General features: G+C 34.3%; 1 protein-coding gene across 2 annotated transcripts in view; it reads right to left on the bottom strand.

Annotated features, from left to right (window-relative positions):
- The window catches only part of LRP6 (LDL receptor related protein 6), a 162,252-nt gene that overhangs the window by 50,004 nt on the left and 93,170 nt on the right, over positions 1-19,078 (bottom strand). For both annotated transcript variants that reach the window (XM_025455110.3, XM_049102219.1), the window contains 2 exons: positions 16,345-16,741; positions 15,020-15,191 (listed from right to left, as the gene is read on the bottom strand). In XM_025455110.3, coding sequence (XP_025310895.1) covers positions 15,020-15,191; positions 16,345-16,741 — 569 coding nt within the window. The remainder of the gene's footprint in view (positions 1-15,019; positions 15,192-16,344; positions 16,742-19,078) is intronic.

Raw genomic sequence — 19,078 nt, 5'->3', positions numbered from 1 at the left:
AAGATTATAATTGTAAATGTATCTGGAGTTTATAACACTTTCTGAAACTAAGTTTCGAGTAACTATGACATACCTACTCTTTCCAACTACCCTATACAGCAACATTATTAAATTAATTCTGACAGTCTCATTAAAAACTTCAGTAATTTCCTAGAAGTGGCAAAGACATCTTTTCTTTCCTTGACATTCCAGCAACATGTACTAATCTTCTGTTGTAAAAGATGGAGTAAGTCTTTTTCCCCCAACCCTCCTAAGAACAGTATCATAATCTTTTATGCAAGTATTAATTTTATCATAAAATTAGTAGAAAATAGTCTGTGTAAGTCAATACTGTGATCGCCTAAATGGAATGACAACCAGATGTTATCTTTATCTCTCCTCTCTAAAATTTTAAAATTCTTGCTGACTTTCCAAGAACAGCCAAATCTTGAAAACAAAGTACTTAACAATTGAGTGAGCAAAACTGTGTATATCCTTGTATTTTCACTTACAAGTTATCAATAAATATTTCAGTTATATCTGATAGAAGAGATTAACTGAATGTTTATCTGTTCCTATCAGATACAGCAGGACTTCTATTAAGCCAGCTGTATAAATCTCTATTTAAATAGAATGTTTTTTTATAAGTAAAAAACAGTTTAAAAGAATTAAACATTATTCTAGTTCCTACACTAAATACTGTGTAAAGTTAATAATTTCTTAATTTGAGACATAAGTCTACATTTTTTTACATTCATATTTTCTTACAACAGATCACTCCTGGACATACTCTATGTCTATGTTATATCTTAAAATTATTTTGGTATTTAAGAGTAAAAGGACGAAGCAGAGAAAAAGAGTCAATAATTTGTTTACATACCTAACTAGAATGTGACCTCTAGAATAGCAGGAAACTAATTCATCCATTTATGTGTTGACCACATATACTATTAGTCTAACAAAGAACTCAATAAATATTTGTCAAATAATATTTAAAAGGAGATAGTTTCCTAAGACACTTAAAGAAACCTTTCTAAAATGGAAATGAGGGCAACCCGGATGGCTCAGTGGTTTCGCGCCGCCTTTGGCCCAGGGTATGATCCTGGAGACCCAGGATCGAGTCCCACGTCAGGCTCCCTGCATGGAGCCTGCTTCTCCCTCTGCCTATGTCTCTGCCTCTCTCTCTCTCTCTCTCATGAATAAATAAATAAAATCATAAATAAATAAATAAATAAATAAATAAATAAATAAATAAATAAAATGGAAATGAAAATTTATGTAACAGGTCTTATCCTTAGATCCTACAGCTTACCCATTTGAATGAATGAAAGGTATTCTTGCCCAAATTTTAAAACCATGTAAAAATTTTAAACCCATGTTAAAGAAAAAAAAAAAAAAAAAAGCCAACCACATTACTCCGTATTTTTGGAGAATGAATATTCCTGATCCCTCCTAAAAGCAGAGCTCCAAGAAAGATTTTCTGGCCCTGCTGTATTACTGCCTGGAAAACAGTGATCATAGTGAAAAAGCTTTCCTTTATTAGACCTATGACAGAAACATCTTTATTTTAGGTAAGGAAAGTTTATTTTTTAAAACTCTGTACTTTTACCCCCATCCTAATACATAGATTATCTCTTGACTCCAGCATCTTCCTCTAACCCCCTTACAAGAACTTCCTCTCAATACTATTTTCTTCTTTCCCAGATCTTCAGTATCTCTGTCTCCACAGGGTCCTTTTTTTTCTGTCTTTAGCACAACACATTTTCCCCCAACTTAAAAAGACATGGTTTAAAGTTGAATGATTCTGTTTTTCCTGCCATATTTTTTGAATGTGATCTGGAACAGCTGCCTCCATCTCTTACCACTCAGTCCCTTAACTCTCAACAATTGACTTCCAATCTATGACTCAGATGAAATAAATCTACTGAAAATGGTCAATGACTGCTTCCATTGCTTTTCTTAGTTCTTGTGCTCATTTGCCTTTTTTTTTTTTTTAAACATTTGATACTCCTAATCACTCACTGAAACTATGCACTGGATTTTCATGGCACTATTATGACATGACCTTATCTTTTTCTACGGCCAGGATGGCTTCTTTTCGCTTCATTTTACTGGTTCCCTTTCCTTTTTCAAACCTGGTTGGATATTTTCCAAGGCTTCCCGAGTTCTTCTTTGCAAACCACCCTTCAAAGCCTACCAAATCTTATAGCTTCTACTATTATGTAAAAAGATAAGAAATATGTATAAAGTTCTAATCTAAGGTCTCTGAATCAGTTTCTACCATGATATTTCGAACTGCATCTCCTGGAACATGTACTGCTACCTCATCTAAAATGTCATATACTTAACAGTGAACTTCTGTTCTCTGCTGGGGAAGTTCATCCTATCAGAGGGTGTCCAACACACAGTGCTAAATATTATGCACTGTAACACTCTAAAGTACTACTTTCATACAAGTTTATAATATATTAAAAATGTCTGACTTGATTTTATTTCTAGTTTCAGTATTATCTTAAATCAACTATTCTGCATTATCTTACATTTAATAAATTAACATTAATTTTGTTGTACTATGCTCATATACTCGCCTTCCTATTAAAATTTACTTGCTGATCTACAGGCTATATTAAATGCCTAATATTGAACTTCTTTATAAAAACAGAATTTTAATTTTTCCTCCAAAGACATTATAGGATCAACCAACCTTTTCTCCTTTTTGTTATTTCAGCCCGCAACATTTGTTTGTTCATCTGATAAATGAACAGCTTAAAAGATGGCAGCTTAAGTAGAATTTGGATAATGGGCAAAGAAACTGAACATCACAGTAAGAAAAACAACAAAAGCACAATTCCAAAAGATCCTTTTAGTTTACACAATTAAGCATTTTCTATTTAGTTTACACAATTAAGCATTTTCTACTTAGCAGCTACTCTCTATGCTTCCGCTCTCTGCAAATATGTAATCATTAGCAAACAACATTTTGGCATAACAAATATAAACTCTATCATTCACTGGGTACCCTCAGGCTATTTCTCACAAGTAAAACAGGAAGAGAACTTGTATCACTAAATTATTTAAGGATTAAAGAAAATAATATTAAATATATAGGATAGTATCGGATGTGTAGATGCTCAGCAAATGTTAGTTCTTGGCCTTTAAAATTATTTAATAAAATGCCTTAGTCCCTTAATGTAAACAGCTATATTTAAATGGCTGTAATGAATTAATATATTTAAATGTAGTATTTCAAAATAAAAACTGAAACATTAACATAAAACAATATGTGGAAATAAAAAACCAATACAACTCCACACTGCTAAACTGAAGAATAAAAACAATACAGACCTTTCTATGTTCTGGCAACTAATGGAAAACTACCTAAGGCTGCAGCCTTATTCCCATTTCCAACCCCATTTGTATAGTTTGCTTACACTACTTAGATGTTTGTTAACTAAAACAGTAAACAAAAAGGAGCAAACAATTTGGCAATTAGATCACATATACTTTTGCTGCTGTACCAGATCCTAATTCTACTCCCCTAGCCCCAAAATCAGTGATAAACATATCTAATGAACATTCACTATGAAAGACATCGTAATGAATGCTAAGAAGTTTATAACGGAGCCGATTACAATTTAGTTGAGGAGGTAAACTATATTTACATTAAAACCATACACATATGGTTCCATTACTTTTGCAAAGGTGACACCTCTCTGGCCTGTAGCTTATCAGGAAAAAGTATAGGAAATAGTAGGAGCTCATGCACATCTTGAAGAATTGGAAGAATTTTGACAAAGAGAAAGAGAAAAGGATTTTCCAGAATATGAAAAAAAAAAAAAAAACACACATGTTAAGATATAGTCAAAGATGCCTTGTGTGACTGACTTTGAAAGAAATATGTCCAGGCAGAAAGAACACAAAAGGGACTCAAAGGAGACAACCTCAGGCAGATACCATCCTATAGCAGGTATGAAATTCCAAGATGAGAACTACAGAAAACAAGATGCTTCTGAGAGGACTTAAAGGAGAGTGACATGACAAAATTCTATTTCAGGAAGACCTCATTTACCTCTGTCACTGTGTTCAGACTGTACTAAAATAAACATCTTCAATACATAAGTATGGTTAATAAAATATTTCCAGTTACTGTGGGATAGTAACAGAGGTCCAAAATCTGAAAGTCTTAAGGCCAGCCATATTTCAGAATTCAGATTTTTTTGTGGTATTTAAAAAGGTAAACACAATGAACATAGCATATCACCCCTGCCTAGGTCCAGGGCAGCACTTGCTGCCAAACACATTAATATTTTTTGCAGCAAAACATATACATATTCCCACAAAGACGGATAAATAAAGACTCCAGATAGTCTTCCATTGCTTCAAGTCAGGTTTGCCACCAAATGAATTAGCAGAAATAACTTGGTTTTGAGAGCTTTTTCATTTCAGAATTACACATAAAGGATTATAGATTAAAAATGCTTTGGTCTAGGCCCTTGTCAAAACTGGTGTTTGGATCAGTGTTAATGCTGCTTTAAGTGCAAGCCAGGGTTCTCAGGAAGAAGAGAAAAGAGCAAAGGACATATTAAAAATAAAAGGTTTTTTAGCAACATCTGTCGAACAACAACAAATGGTAATAAAGGTCTTACAAAGATCTTTAGATTAGCACAGTGGGGCCAAGAATTCAAATACAGTTCCTTAAAAGCCACTACTAAGGATTTTGTAGGTTTACCCATTAAAACGTTAGTCCTTTTTAGCTAATCCTTCTTTCACTTTAAAAGAAAAACCAGGAGTCATTTTCCTTTGGGGCAGGGGAGGGGTATGGTGGGAGGGAGTAAATAAAGTGCACATTAAAGCTAGATGTATCACATCTATTTCCAAATAAACAATGTAATTAAAATGTGCTAAAGATCTTTTAATGTAATTTTATAAGCACATTGTTCCCTTAATTCCCTATCTTCCTGTTTTGTCTGTTGCAGTTTTTAAGACAGGACTGAGTCTAGAACAGGGCAGCCCAAGAGAAATATTTAAGCCCCAAATGGGAGTCATGTGTGTAATTTTAAATTTTCTAGTAGCCAAATTTTAAAAAATAAAAAGAAACAGGTAAAATTAATTTTAATACTGTATTTTATCTAATCCAACATACCCAAATATTTTTATTTCAACGTGTAATCAATACTTAAAAATTTATTAGTGAGACTTTGATGGTTTTTTTCATACTAGGTCTTCTTAGTATGTATTTTACACTTCAAGCATGGCTAGTTAGAGTAGCCACTTTCTCAGTGCTCCATAACTATATGTGGCCACTGGCTACCATAATGGACTATGCAGGATTAGAATTTCATGGTGGTGACTATACAGCCTACAACAAAATTAATTTACTTCTTTTTTAGATTACATCTCTGTCCTTTCAACATCTGCCTCTGACAAGGCTGCCCTATACCCTTCAGGCTCAGTGAAGCCACAAATGATTAAGTGTCTTCCATTCGGTCTTTCCTCCCTCTTTAGCTATCCTACATTTAATTCTAATATGGGCTAAAATTATTTCAAAAAATGATTTCTGATGGGAAAAAATTAATAAAATTATGTTTTCCATCTTTTATCACATTTACAAGTTTACATTTCAAAGTACTAGCTGAGACTTGTAAGAACAAGAACAAAGGCTTGATTCTTTCATTTCTTTTAGGTTATCCCAACATGTAAGTATTAAAACCACAGTTATATTAATAAGATAATCCATATCTGCCATCTCCTTGGCTTTCCCATTAAGAGAATTCTAGATTGACCCTATACTAATAGTAATGATTAAAGCTGATGGTTCCTGAGAATCTTCACTCTGCTTTACTGCATGTCTTAAATTTTTCATAATTAAATGAAAAAAGGAAGGAAAGATAAGGTGAAAATCCAAGGGCACTTGAATAATAATAGTAATAATAGCTGTCATTACCAAATGCTGTTATCATTTTTGTTATGATGTGGAAAGCAATTATAAGAATCCTCTGAAGATATTAAGGGATCAACAGCTTAAAAAAAAATCTGATTGTGAGACTTTACATCTAAAGAACCATACATTTCCCTTTAAGCACAGAGTCCAATGATTACTTTCTGAAATCTGTTTCCTTCCATTACTTTTGCAAAGGTGACACTTCTATTAGAAAATGGCTTCCTCCCTAAATATTTCTCTTTTACCAGCCACACAATCTCTACTAGGCAGAAGCAACATAGTGAAAAAAAGAACATGCTGCTTTGTCTCAAAGAAAAGCACTATCACATTTCTCTTAACCAACAAGTAACAGTTTTGGACAGGTTACTGGGTTTGTAAATATGGTTTTAAGCCCCTTATGTTTAAAATAACAACACAAATCCTGGTTAAAGCTTGCTTGTACATTCTGAACTCAGAACAAATGAACCATTTTAAGCGATTCCAAAAGATTACCCTTATGCTTTAAAAGTTGAGCCAACACTAATTAAATCTTTTGGCAGCTTTTGAGGGTGTGCTTTGCTGTATTACCTCAGAGTGGTTTAATTAGTTAAACTGAAATTGGGCTTCTGTCACTTCTAAAATCTACCTCCAAATCTGAACCAGAGTCTCCAGTGGTTTCAACTGTTTCAACCACATTGTGGTACGGATTTAACTATTCTGAGGCATTCCCAAATATTACAAACCACACTGAGAATATGGGCTACAACAGGAAACAGATGTGGGTTAACCAGAATATCTCCACAGAAAGGAGGTTATAGCAAACCTTCTATAGATATCACATCTGGTTTTTTGAGTAGTTTCATCAGCTTATTAAATGTCAAGACAGGATTACCCATGAAATTTTGGAATGCAGCCAGTCTACTACCAAAGTTGTTGCTATGCAACTTCACTTGACTAGACATGTTCAAGAAATAGATGACAATAGGACAACCAGGCACCTATCATAAAAGGAACTAGAGTGGGAATACTATGACATCCTAAAAGAAAAACTTAAACACTGTGCTTATAATGAACCATTCATCTTCTAATGTCCCAGCCAATATCCAAAACAGGTAGGGAATTAATCTTCACATATAAAGAGAAAATAGATCTCATTGGAGGCTGACTGATAATAGGGTATAAAATAAAATTTCACAGAAATGTCATTTTAAAAAATGGAATAAATATCCATGGAAGTAACAGTCAATCATGCAGAATCTGTGGGGTGAAAAGTAAAGAGAAATGCTTTGAGACCAATAGGGGAAGTAAAGAGATGCAATGTACCTGTGATAAAAGCATTAAGGGCAATTATTGTCCTAGGTTTTACAGCCTTTGCGGAGCACCTTGGTGGCTCAGTGGTTGAGCGGCTGCCTTTAGCTCAGGTCATGATTCCGGGGTCCTGGGATTGAGTCCCACATCAGGCTCATTGCAGGGGGCCTGCTTCTCCCTCTGCATATGTCTCTGCCTCTCTCTCTCTTTCTCTCTCTCTCTCTCTGTCTCTCTCATGAATACATAAAATCTTTATTTTTAAAAAAAGCCTTTTAAACTGTTCAAGTTATTTCAGTAAATACAAGTGATTTTTAATGTGAAAAGAGAAAATATCATAGCTTCACTAGGGTAGTTTTATTTTTTTCAAGGAGTCATGTTTAGAATATTAAACAATTACAGCTACTATGCTCTTTTACAGATAGAGCTAGGAATTGCTATTGTGACCAAAGCTTTCTAAAACCAAAGTTACTCAGGAGAACTAGAAAATTAAGAACAGATTTTCAGTTCAAGACACCATTATTATGAATACAACACCACCTTGGTCAATTATACTCAACTGCTTCCTCAGACACTTCTAAGAGTCCCACTGTCCTAAAGCCTTCAAAAAAACCCTAATGCAGAAAACATAAACATATTAACAAGGGAAAACTGCTCTCTTTCCTTTCATTCTCTTCAAGCACAACTAAAATAAATTCTTTTTTTAAAAACGATTTTATTTATTCATGAGAGACACACAGAGAGAGGCAAAGACATAGGTAGAAGGAGAAGCAGGCTCCCTGTAGGGAGCCCAATGTGGGACTGGATCTGGGGACTCCAAGATCATGGCCTGAGCCAAAAGGCAGATGCTCAACTGCTAAGCCATCCAGGCATCCCTAGAATAAATTCTATTTGGAGTCTGAGTAGAAATAATAATCAACACCTTATTAGTGAAAGGCAAAATACTCTAGGACCAGAGAGTATTCAGATATTGCCATTTATTTATTTTTAAGTTTTTTTAAAAAGTAATCTCCACACCCTATGTAGGGCTCGAACTCACAACCCTGAGATCAAGAGTAACATGCTCTTTTGCCTGAGCCAGCCAGGTGCCCACCCACCCCACCCCCATATATTGTTTTTTAAATATTATTCTTCATTAGACAGAACCATGGCTCCTTAGAGCAATAGATGATTCCACGGCTGAGGCAAGAAAATATGAGATAAAGCTGAATATATTGTTCCAGAAAGTGCTTTAAAACAGTGGAAGTTCCTTGAAAACTTAAAAATAGAATCACATGATCCAACAATCCCACTTCTGGGTATATATCTAAAAGAAATGAAAACAAGATCTCAAAGAGATATTTGCACATCCATGTTCACTGAAGCATTATTCATAATAGCCAAAAGGTGGAACCAACTTCAATATCCACTGATAAATGGATAGAGAAAATGTGGTGCATACATAAAATATTACTCAGCCTTTAAGAAGAGAATCTTGTTATATGCTACAAAGTGGAGGAACTATGAGGACTTATGCTAAGTGAAATAAGCCAGCAACAAAAAGACAATACTCTATGATTCTTATTCCACTGCATGATTTCCCTTTAGGTATCTAAAGAAGACAAACTCTTAGAAACAGAAAATAAACTGGTAGTTGCTGGGGTGGGGAGAAAAGGAAGTTGGTTTGATAGAATTTCAGTTTTGCAAAATGAAAAAGTTCTAGAGATTTTCTTGCACAACATGCATAGTTAACACTACTCTACTCTCTGCTTAAATATGGTTAAGATGGTAGATTTTATGTTATGTGGGGTTTTTTTCTTTACCACAATTAAAAAAAAGAGATGGAGATTAGTGAAAAGGTCACAGGAATCAAGTTGAAGGGCTCCTAATGCCAACTCTGGAACAATTTTTGCAACAATACAATGATAATAATGGAATATAACCTTATAATATTCTACAATTTTATAAAATAAATATCCATGGTTCCATATTAATATACATATAAAAAACTGAAAAGGAGAGGGAACAGCTCTTCCTTACAAGAGAATTCCAATTAATAAATATAATAGGAATAATGGAAATTGTATCAAATGTTAATTTCCTGGAGTTGATAATTGTTCTAGGAGCAGGTAAAATGAAACTTGGTGAAAGATCTATTATTGCAAATTTTTGTAAGTCTGAAATTATTTCAAAATTTCTTTCTAAAAAAGAGGCAAAATAGCACACAACACAAAAAATACTGTATTAGGAATCAGAAAACTGGAATTCCATTTTTTTTCCAAATAGAAAATTATATGACCTTAGGCAAATAAAAGAAGCAAACTAAGCAAAGCACTGAAGAATGCTTAATTTTAGGAAGAGAAACCTGGGACAAAAAGAATAATGTTTGTGTGAGCATTATATCTAGACATAGCTAATTTTATGAGAACTAGCAAAAACAATTTTGAAACCCATGAAACATTGTTTACTTACTATCTTTAGACTAATGAAATTTATTATGGCATAAAAGAGGTTTTTTTTCATATTTTAAGAATAACACTGTAGCTAAAACATAAAAGCAATATTATAAATCTCAACCAAATATAAAAGCCAAGTCATTAGTCAATCAAAAATCAAAAATAAATGAACAGTAAGAACAAAAAATCCTGAACAGGGTTTTTAAAAATCACATAAAGCCTCTAATTTCATTCACACAAACTCTAGAAGCCTAGAAGATTTCAGAAGCTCGTAATTATAAATGAAATACTAAATACCAGTCTACTGAAAAATCTTGCTACAACCAAAAGAATTCTAATTCTTCTCTGAGACTTACTTATTTCAGATCCAATCTAACAACAACAACAAAATGATAGTACAATGAATGAATGGTTTGGGAAATCTACGAGTTCAACAACAAAAAATTATAGGGCCTACACTGTAATATTCTTAGAAGGTCTAAATTTTTAATTGTAAACTACACTTAAAGTGGAAAAAAAAACTGAAGGAGAAGCCTTTGTTCATATGGATAACTTTAAGAAAAACTATTATATAGAATCTTTAAATAGCTGGTGATCATTTTAAACTTAAGTAAGAAGTTAAAATACTTGTCACTTTTAACTGCTCAATGTTTTACAAATTCCCTCCGAATAAGTCTCAAAATTGTGGTCTTTGCCATTATTTAGCTACCTACCCTTTCCAAACCTGCTAAAAGCAGTAAAAATAAAATTTATATGAAACACATAAAAGTATAATAGTTTCCCATCTACAGAGAAATAACCTCCTGAAAAATAATGTTTTATAGGGACTCCATTAGTAAAAAGCATTTACATGTTTGGCTAATTTCAAACAACAGCTTTAAACATTTATTTAAACCTACTAGGCATGTTAATAATGGAATAGCTTGTATAAAGGTCAATACAAAATATAAATGAATATTAAAAGGAGAAAATACTTTCAGTAAAACTGAATTACTAAATATATTGAACCCTTTCTTTAGTTAATAGGGATTCAATGCACAGTAAATAAGGAAAAATGTAAATAAAAAAGAAAATATTCGTGTCACCTGAATATAAATTTCCTTTAAGCAACTCTCCCAAAGCAAATATATTATCTGTTCTTAATCAAAAATAATGCAGTTAGTATTAAAAAACACCAGAAGATGTTATAATGGGAAGAAACCTAAACATCATCTGGCTTAAATGATCTTACCTGTCAAAATACAAAGAACAGATTATTATATGAATTATCTAAGGTCTCTCAGTTAAATGGAAAATCAAATAAGAATTAAGGTCAGAGTCTGCTATTACAAAACATTTCAATAAAGATCCACAGATTACCACTCATAACAACTAAACACCGTTACCAACTATGAAGAAGCTAACTTCTCCTCTTAAGAAAGTAGGACATTAAAATCTGCACTCTTTTACTTCAGGTATACAAAAACCAAAGGAAAAAAAAGGTAGGCTGAAACTAAAAATATCTCCACACATATTACATGGTTTTATACTAAAACATGAGAAGAAGGGTAACAACAGAACATTTTTAAAAAGATCAAGAGCAAGTTCAAACGTGGTCACTAAAATAACATGCATCAGATTATTCTAATTTACATAGATAAAACTATACTAACTCCTAAGCAAGGCAAAGCATCCTGTTTGGTGAGGCTCTAGGGTTTGTTGTGGCATTTTAGGGAAGCATGATTACACTCATCATCAAGCAAGTTTCTCTCATTATGTATGTGCAATAATTTTTTTAGAGCCAGACAAAGTAGAGTGGATAATGAGACAACAGGGTATATAATTAGATGATGTACTACTTTGGCTGCTGTAGATTATAACAAGTTAAATAATGTTGCTTGAATTGTACATCAAAAGGTAACTTTCAAATAGGAATTCAAAAATATGTTATTGTAAAATATACCCCAAACAGATGCAAGATAATATAAAAGGACAGCACGATGTTTAAAACTCAATGAATATAAGCCCCTAATCCAGGTATTCTGTTGAGCTGAGAAATCTATTGAGTGTTTATCAATATCATTCTTCAGTCATAATATGTTTGGAACAAGTGGGGGAAAATACACATTCACATACATACATATAGTGTTGTAAAGTAGAAATGAGCAAAGATTCAGGTATCTAAGCTCATTATCTTGAATATTTCTTTAAAACTGAAAGTAAAATCAAATTTAAGGAGCACAGAATGTTAAAAACTGGCAAGGATTCAAAAGGAAGTACTTGTTGGTACCCGTCATATAATCAAAAGAGCTTTATTTCAACAGCAGATGATTATAATTTCTTAAGGAAGAATTAATCTTAGAAAAAAACGATTAAGAAAAATCATCATGGGGCGCCTGGGTGACTCAGTTAAGTGTCTGCCTTTGGCTCAGGTCATGATCCAGGAGTCTCCACAGATGGAGTCCCACATCAGGCTCCCTGCTAAGTGGGGAATCAGCTTCTCCCTCTGCCTGCCCCTTTCCCCACTCGTGCTCTCTCTCCCTCTCAAATAAATAAATAAAATCTTTGGGAGGAAAAAAAGAAACTAGTAAAGATCAGTAGTTAGGATCACAGGCTACGTAACAAAAGGCTAGCCAATAATCTCTTTAGAAAAAGAAGCATTTAAAAAAGTATTTATTTTTCCAAAAGTTTTCAAGTTCACTATATTCAACTTACTATCCAGTAAAGTGAGACATAAACTTGTTGTGGTAGTTGCTCCTATAATCACCACTAGTCTCAAAAAGAGAAACTAACAGTTTTCCTCCCCCAGTTATGCAGGATTAATTTAGATGAAGAGCTGTGCTCTTTCCTTAATATTCTGTATTCTAGAAACATAAATTAGGAAGAGAATAAATAACAATACCTGCTCTATTTCCCAGATGTGTCTAAGAAAAGAAAATTACAAAAGTATTGATACTCAATTAGAGAAACTTCATCAGAATCTCCAGGGGAAAAAACAAAGGGAGGTCTTTGTATGTAAAATCTGGTGGAGGAAGATGTACCACTAATCCCAAATAATCTATCAAAACAAGGACAGAGAGCAAACCTGGAAGAGGAGAAATAGGCGATAGGTGTGAAGGCAGATTTTTAAGGATGCTGGTACCACTCAAGGAAGAAGAAAGGAGAGAAGTGAGGGAGGAAATGACACCACTGCATACATGTATACAGCTCAGTAAGACAGAACAGGCCAGAATGAACACCAATTTTAAGATCTACTGCACTTATTGCAAACCAAGAAAATAAATCCTGTCTAATCAATATTATATGTTGTTATATGTGGTTCATTCTTATTCTCAAACATGGTCAACACAGAACCTCCAAAAATTCTCACTCCTCTACCTATATCCCTCCAGACTAGTTGTGATTTTTGAATAAAATTTCTGTATCTAGAGATCCCTGGGTGGCGCAGCGGTTTAGCGCCTGCCTTTGGCCCAGGGCCCGATCCTGGAGACCCGGGATTGAATCCCACATCGGGCTCCCGGTGCATGGAGCCTGCTTCTCCCTCTGCCTATGTCTCTGCCTTTCTCTTTCTCTGTGTGACTATCATAAATGGATGAAAATTAAAAAAAAAAAAAATCTTAAAAAAAAATTTCTATATCTAAAGTAATGAAAGTGACCTGAAGTGTGGGAAATAAGACATGAAAAATTCCCAGTAAGAGGGATCCCTAGGTGGCGCAGCGGTTTGGCGCCTGCCTTTGGCTCAGGGTGCGATCCTGGAGACCCGGGATCGAATCCCACGTCGGGCTCCTGGTGCATGGAGCCTGCTTCTCCCTCTGCCTGTGTCTCTGCCTTTCTCTCTCTCTCTGTGACTATCATAAATAAATTAAAAAATAAATAAATAAAAATTAAAAAAAAAAAAGAAAAAGAAAAATTCCCAGTAAGAAACAAATGTTTTATTTACAATCGAATCAATCATAGCACAAGCTTAAAGGTTACCAAATATAGAATTTTAAAAATCCCTATGAAATAATAAATCAAGTGTTCTTCCCTTATGTACAAAAATTCTTGTACGACATATGAGCTTTAAATTGTTTTTCTAAGAGTAGTAATACCTATACCTCATGTAGGGTCCATAACTGGTCAACAATACATATTTGTGAACTGCTTGGAAATGGATGTGCAATCTGTACTTAGGCTGATCCAAGTAGGACGCTAATAGCCTGTCTTAAAAAAAAAAAAAAAAGAACCCATAACTTTGGTCTCATTAGCACTGTACTCTAAACTGTTAAAGATTCAAACACTAACTTGGATTTAACGGGGGTGGGGGTAGAGGAGAACAACAGTGAAACCCTAACAGGGAGAAAATTTATATAGTTAAGTCTATGCAAAATTTTCTATTAATGCAAACCAGCTGGAAGAATAAGAGATGCAGTCTTCAGTATTTGAGCCTGTGGAATACTAATGCGTTTTTCTATTCCAAGTTTCCATTCTGAAAAGAAGGCCCTTTAATTCATTATTCCCTGAGTCCCTGGCACTCTTAAGAACTACCTTTCTAAAATAATGGCTCCGGGCTCAAATTACCTATCTGTTAGAAGATATGTGTTGTGGCTCCAAAGGGCCATTCCAAGCCTATTCCTTATATAAGAAGTCATGCACTTAAAAAAAAAAAAAAAGTCATGCACTCTCCCAAGAAATACTGTGAAAGAAACTGTTTTAAGAATGTGATCCTAAGACCTATAGCACAGCCTAATTCAAAGCTGTGAAATTTAGAGTTCACATTCAACATCAAAGTATATGCCATCTACAAAACATTGCCATAAACCACTAGTTTATTGTGATTCACCACTGGTTATTTCCACCATAATTCTATCCTGATTGCTACAACTTAATTCTACCATACGGTAAATATTTTCCCTCAAGCTTTGATTAATTAATCATTCTCCTACACAGCTCATAAATCAATTTAAAAATTGTTTGCATGCAACCACCTTACAACTTAATATATGCTACCACCTGTCCCCAACACTAGTAATAAAAAAAGTTATATATACACATATGGGCTTTGTTCTCCTGACAGAACTACCAGCTCTTCCAGTATAGGTCTTAAATAATACTTGATTTGTGCAGACACTGTCCCTAGAAAATTCAGACAGTAGCTTTATCTATAATGAGGAAAATCACTCAGATAAGCTTTTAGGACTAGAAATAAAGGAATATCCATTTCTCATGCCAGTACAGCTCAAAAATCTTAAGGTTCAATGGAAGAAAGTACATAATCCCTAGAATCCTGAAAGTTGAGTAAAATTCCTGTAAAAGATACCTCTGGCACCCCAGACAAGAGGTTAGAATATCTGCATCAAATTATTATCAACTCAAAAACCATTATGAAACTGATTTAAAAATGAAAAAGCAAGAAACCAACCTCAATTTTGTCTGTTTTGGCATCTCCCCAGTATATTTTGCCTTCATCATAATCCAAGGCTAAACCATTTGGCCAACCAAGAGAAGTATTAACCAACACTACTCGGTCAGAACCATCCAGAGCTGCTCGCTCAATTTTCGGGATTTCTCCCCAGTCAGTCCAATACATGTACCTACAGAGGTATACAGAAAATGAGCTAAAAACAGATAATAAACTGTAACTTTCAGATATCCTAAAGGTGAGGTCCACCCTCATATCACACTGGTCTCAGTTAACACCATAGAAAGAAAAAAATAAGAAATATACTCAAAATTTATGTTTAAGACATAATAGCAGTTTGTACATGCTGGTAGGATATTTTCAGATCAAACAGTGTTTTCTAGAGCGGATAATAAAAAATTTCTTCCAATGAGATCTTTTTTTTTTTTTTTTTCCAAAATACTTTGTGCTCCTTCCCATTAACAGTCATCTCTTTTTCTTTTTTTCTAAATTTTTAATTTAAGTAATCTCTACACCAAACATGGAGCTTGAACTCATGACTCCAAGATCAAAAGTCGCATGCTCTTCTCAGGCAGCCAGACACTCCAGTCATCTTTTTTTTCTTGTTGGCTTGTCATCTCTGACACAAAAAGGCTATCCTAATAGTAATTTTCAGATGACAAACTGAATTCCCAAAAAAACTTACTCTTTCTGTAGTGCTAAGTAATTGTTGTGGCTCCTAGGAGTTTAAGTGGTTCCAAGACACTGTTTTACACTGAAGTGAAATAATTTGTCACTTCATTCACTCTAAGAATGAATCTCATAGTAACAAATAACATTGATGAGTATATAGAAAGCTGTATTTCCCTGGACTGTGGTCAAAGTGTCATGACCTCCTCCCCTTTCAAAAAAAAAATTGTGTTAGTCATGTATTTTGGGATATACAAAGTAAGATATATCCTTTAGCATACCATTCTAGAAGTACTGAAAATGGGATAAAATTAAATCTCCTAGGGGAAGAAAAAGAGTTCTGAAAATAATTTCTTTCCACATTTTTCACGGTCATGATGCAACCTCAGCAAAATCTGTAGCCAACACAACACCCAAAGTCAGCAAGCACTGACTTAATTTAGAAAAAAAAAGTATTCAAAATATTCAAGGAAAAAAACTAACAATTCTTTAACTTGAGATTTTATTCCAATCACTATTTTCTAAAAATGAACAGCCACTGAAGAGCTGTTTACTGAAAACCAACACATACTCCATATTGTTTTTGTCAATGTTTTTAGGAATCTGGAGAAAATAGAAACACCAGGCAAAATTTTTCTATCAGCAGAGCTTCTTACCCAACCATGGGATCTAACACAATAGCCCGGGGTTCCTCTAAGTCCTCTGAAATCAAGATCTTCCTCATGGTACCATTGAGCCTTGTCACTTCTATCCGATCAGTGCCAGTATCTGTCCAATAAAGATTTCGGGCAACCCAGTCAACAGCAATGCCATCAGGATGTGCAATTTGAGCGGTGACCACAAACTGACTGCCAGATCCATCTATGAATGAGCGGCGTATGGCCCTCACTTCATCATCAGTCCAGTAGATATAGCCTTCCACAGGATCATAATCTATGGCAATGGCATGACGGATGTCTTCTAACTGTAAAACAATGTCCGTAAAATCTGGCGTATCCAAAGAAATACGTCTCAAGTCTGTCCTTCGTGCTAAAAGCAGTAATTCAGTGGCACCTAGAACAGTGAAGTGAGATAAATGAAGAAAAAATTGAAACCCATAGGCAAAATTTAGTCACTCTAAATCAAGAGTAAAGAACTTCAGGAATTGAAAAGTGAAGTAGTATAAAAGGACATTCAGGGTCTATTTAGGGTGGAAATGGAAAGTAACAGTTAACTAGTAATAGCGTGACTATGAGGTCAAGCTCTATATTGGCTCAGCTCTCCAAATCAAGTTTTGATTCCTCCTCTGGTTCACTTGCTTATATCCCCTGGAATTAGTTACAGCTACTTAAAGATATAATGAAGAGTGACTATGTAATGACTAAGAAGTTAAGTAGCTGAATATTAAAGGAGGAAGGAGACATAGTATAGATCCTTTGAGAAGGAGGTTTATTTACAAACGTAAAAGACAAAGATCTTTTGTGTTTGTTGAGAATGTTCTAAAACTGGATTGTGATGGTTTCACAGTTGTAAATTAGTTAAAAACCACCGAACTGTGTATTTGAAATAACTGAAATTTATAGCATGTAAGTTATATTTCAGTTAAGCTGTCTTAACAAAGAGAATAAGGCAATACCTGACATAATAAAGTACAGAGGGGGCTATAGTGAAGGAAAAAGCAGCAGCAAAGAGAGGGCATCAGATAAATGTAACATACTAGTTAAGATGAAGAGCTGTGGATCTGACACAGCTGGATTTAAGTTCCTATACAAACTTAGCCAAAACTTCATCTTGCTAAAACTAGTTTCTTCATCTATATCTCATAGGTTGCTCTGAGGGTTAAATAAGATCCATGTAAAAATCAGGAAAGTACTGAACACAAATATTTGATAAATATTAACTAATGTGTTATTATCATTAGAAAAGAAACACTTGGGCAGCCCCGGTGGCTCTGCGGTTTAGCGCCTAGCGCCACTTTTGTCCCAGGGCCTGATCCTGGAGACCTGGGATTGAGTCCCATGTCAGGCTCCTTGCATGGGACCTGCTTCTCCCTCTGCCTGTGTCTCTCCCTCTCTCTCTCTCTTTCTGTGTCTTTCATTAATAAATAAATCTTTTTTTTTTTAAAGAAACACTTTCAATTTTTTGTTTCACTGAGTTTTAAATCACTTATTTATGAAATGTTTTTAACCCAAATTAGTATTACATAAAACACAGCTGAGAATAAGGATATTAATTTCAACCTTTTTTTGTTTTGATTTTTTTAATGTTCAAGTAAAGCACTGATAAAAGCATCTAACTATAAAAGATAATAAGCAAGCTGACAACTCAAAGAGTGAAAAAGGATTCCCAAAGAAATGAATCTAAAAGAAAATACGCTTCATATCAATCTGGAATTATAGCTGAATAAAACTGAGAAGAGGAGTAAAGCCCTTCTTTACAGTTTTTTGATTCAAGGACTAATTATAAATGACTTGATCTTAGAGAAAATACAGCCCTAAATGCCATAGCAGGTATCAAGTAGGAATAACTTTGTACTATTCACTGCCTCTACTAACTACCAAAAAGAGCCAGCCCCAAAACTCTGCAAAGAAATCATAGAAAGTGAAGCTGTTAATTTGAGCAAGGTGATCAAAACAGAATAGTTAACTTGAAGCTACTACATGCCAAATGTACATCTAAAATTCCAAATACTAGACATGTACATTTGCACTGCTGTGAGGGTATAGACAGACCACTATTGCTAAAATAAATCCTCTATTTTAAAGTCAGGCTACATTTTTAAACAAAAAAGAAACATTACAAAAACCTTTTGTTTTAAATTGAAACCAAATTATTGTTTGCCATGGAAACCGTCTGACAAGAGTCAGCCAGCTTCACCTTTGACTATGAGGATAATTTATCAATGCCAAGTCATGACAAATATCCTGTACACCAACTCAATTCCATCTCTCTGACTCCCTGACCCCCTTGCCAGGAACTCCCTAACACACTCTGAAATAAAGGCTTCTGCTTTTCAGAGTTAGATAAAGAAGCCGTTGCTAAATGTAACAATTTTCTTACCAGGTCTTGCTGGTGGCTAGAAAATCAAATAGTAATCCATAGAAGTAAGAATGAAGAATAACATTCTCATTAAGAAGAAAAAGAATTGATGGTTTCCCAAACCAGAAGTCCCCTGAAATGTCCTAAATCAACATATTTCTTCAATATGCCCTCTTTCTATCGGGAATTAAGAGAATAAGGAGAAGAGGCAGTGTTTAAGTATAGAAAAAAGTTGCTTTAATACAGCAGAATATGGGTTTTTTTTTTCTTCTTCTGAAAGCACTTCTCTGTTGTTAAAAGGTGATTTAAAATATCATCAATAATTATTTAGAAATATACCTACCCCATGATAAATCGCTGTAGTTTAAAGTT

Source organism: Canis lupus, chromosome 27 (genome assembly GCF_003254725.2).
Source record: "Canis lupus dingo isolate Sandy chromosome 27, ASM325472v2, whole genome shotgun sequence".
NCBI classification, from domain to species: domain Eukaryota; kingdom Metazoa; phylum Chordata; class Mammalia; order Carnivora; family Canidae; genus Canis; species Canis lupus.
Note: the sequence above shows the minus strand (reverse complement) of the source record. Positions and strands in the feature narration are given on the sequence as shown.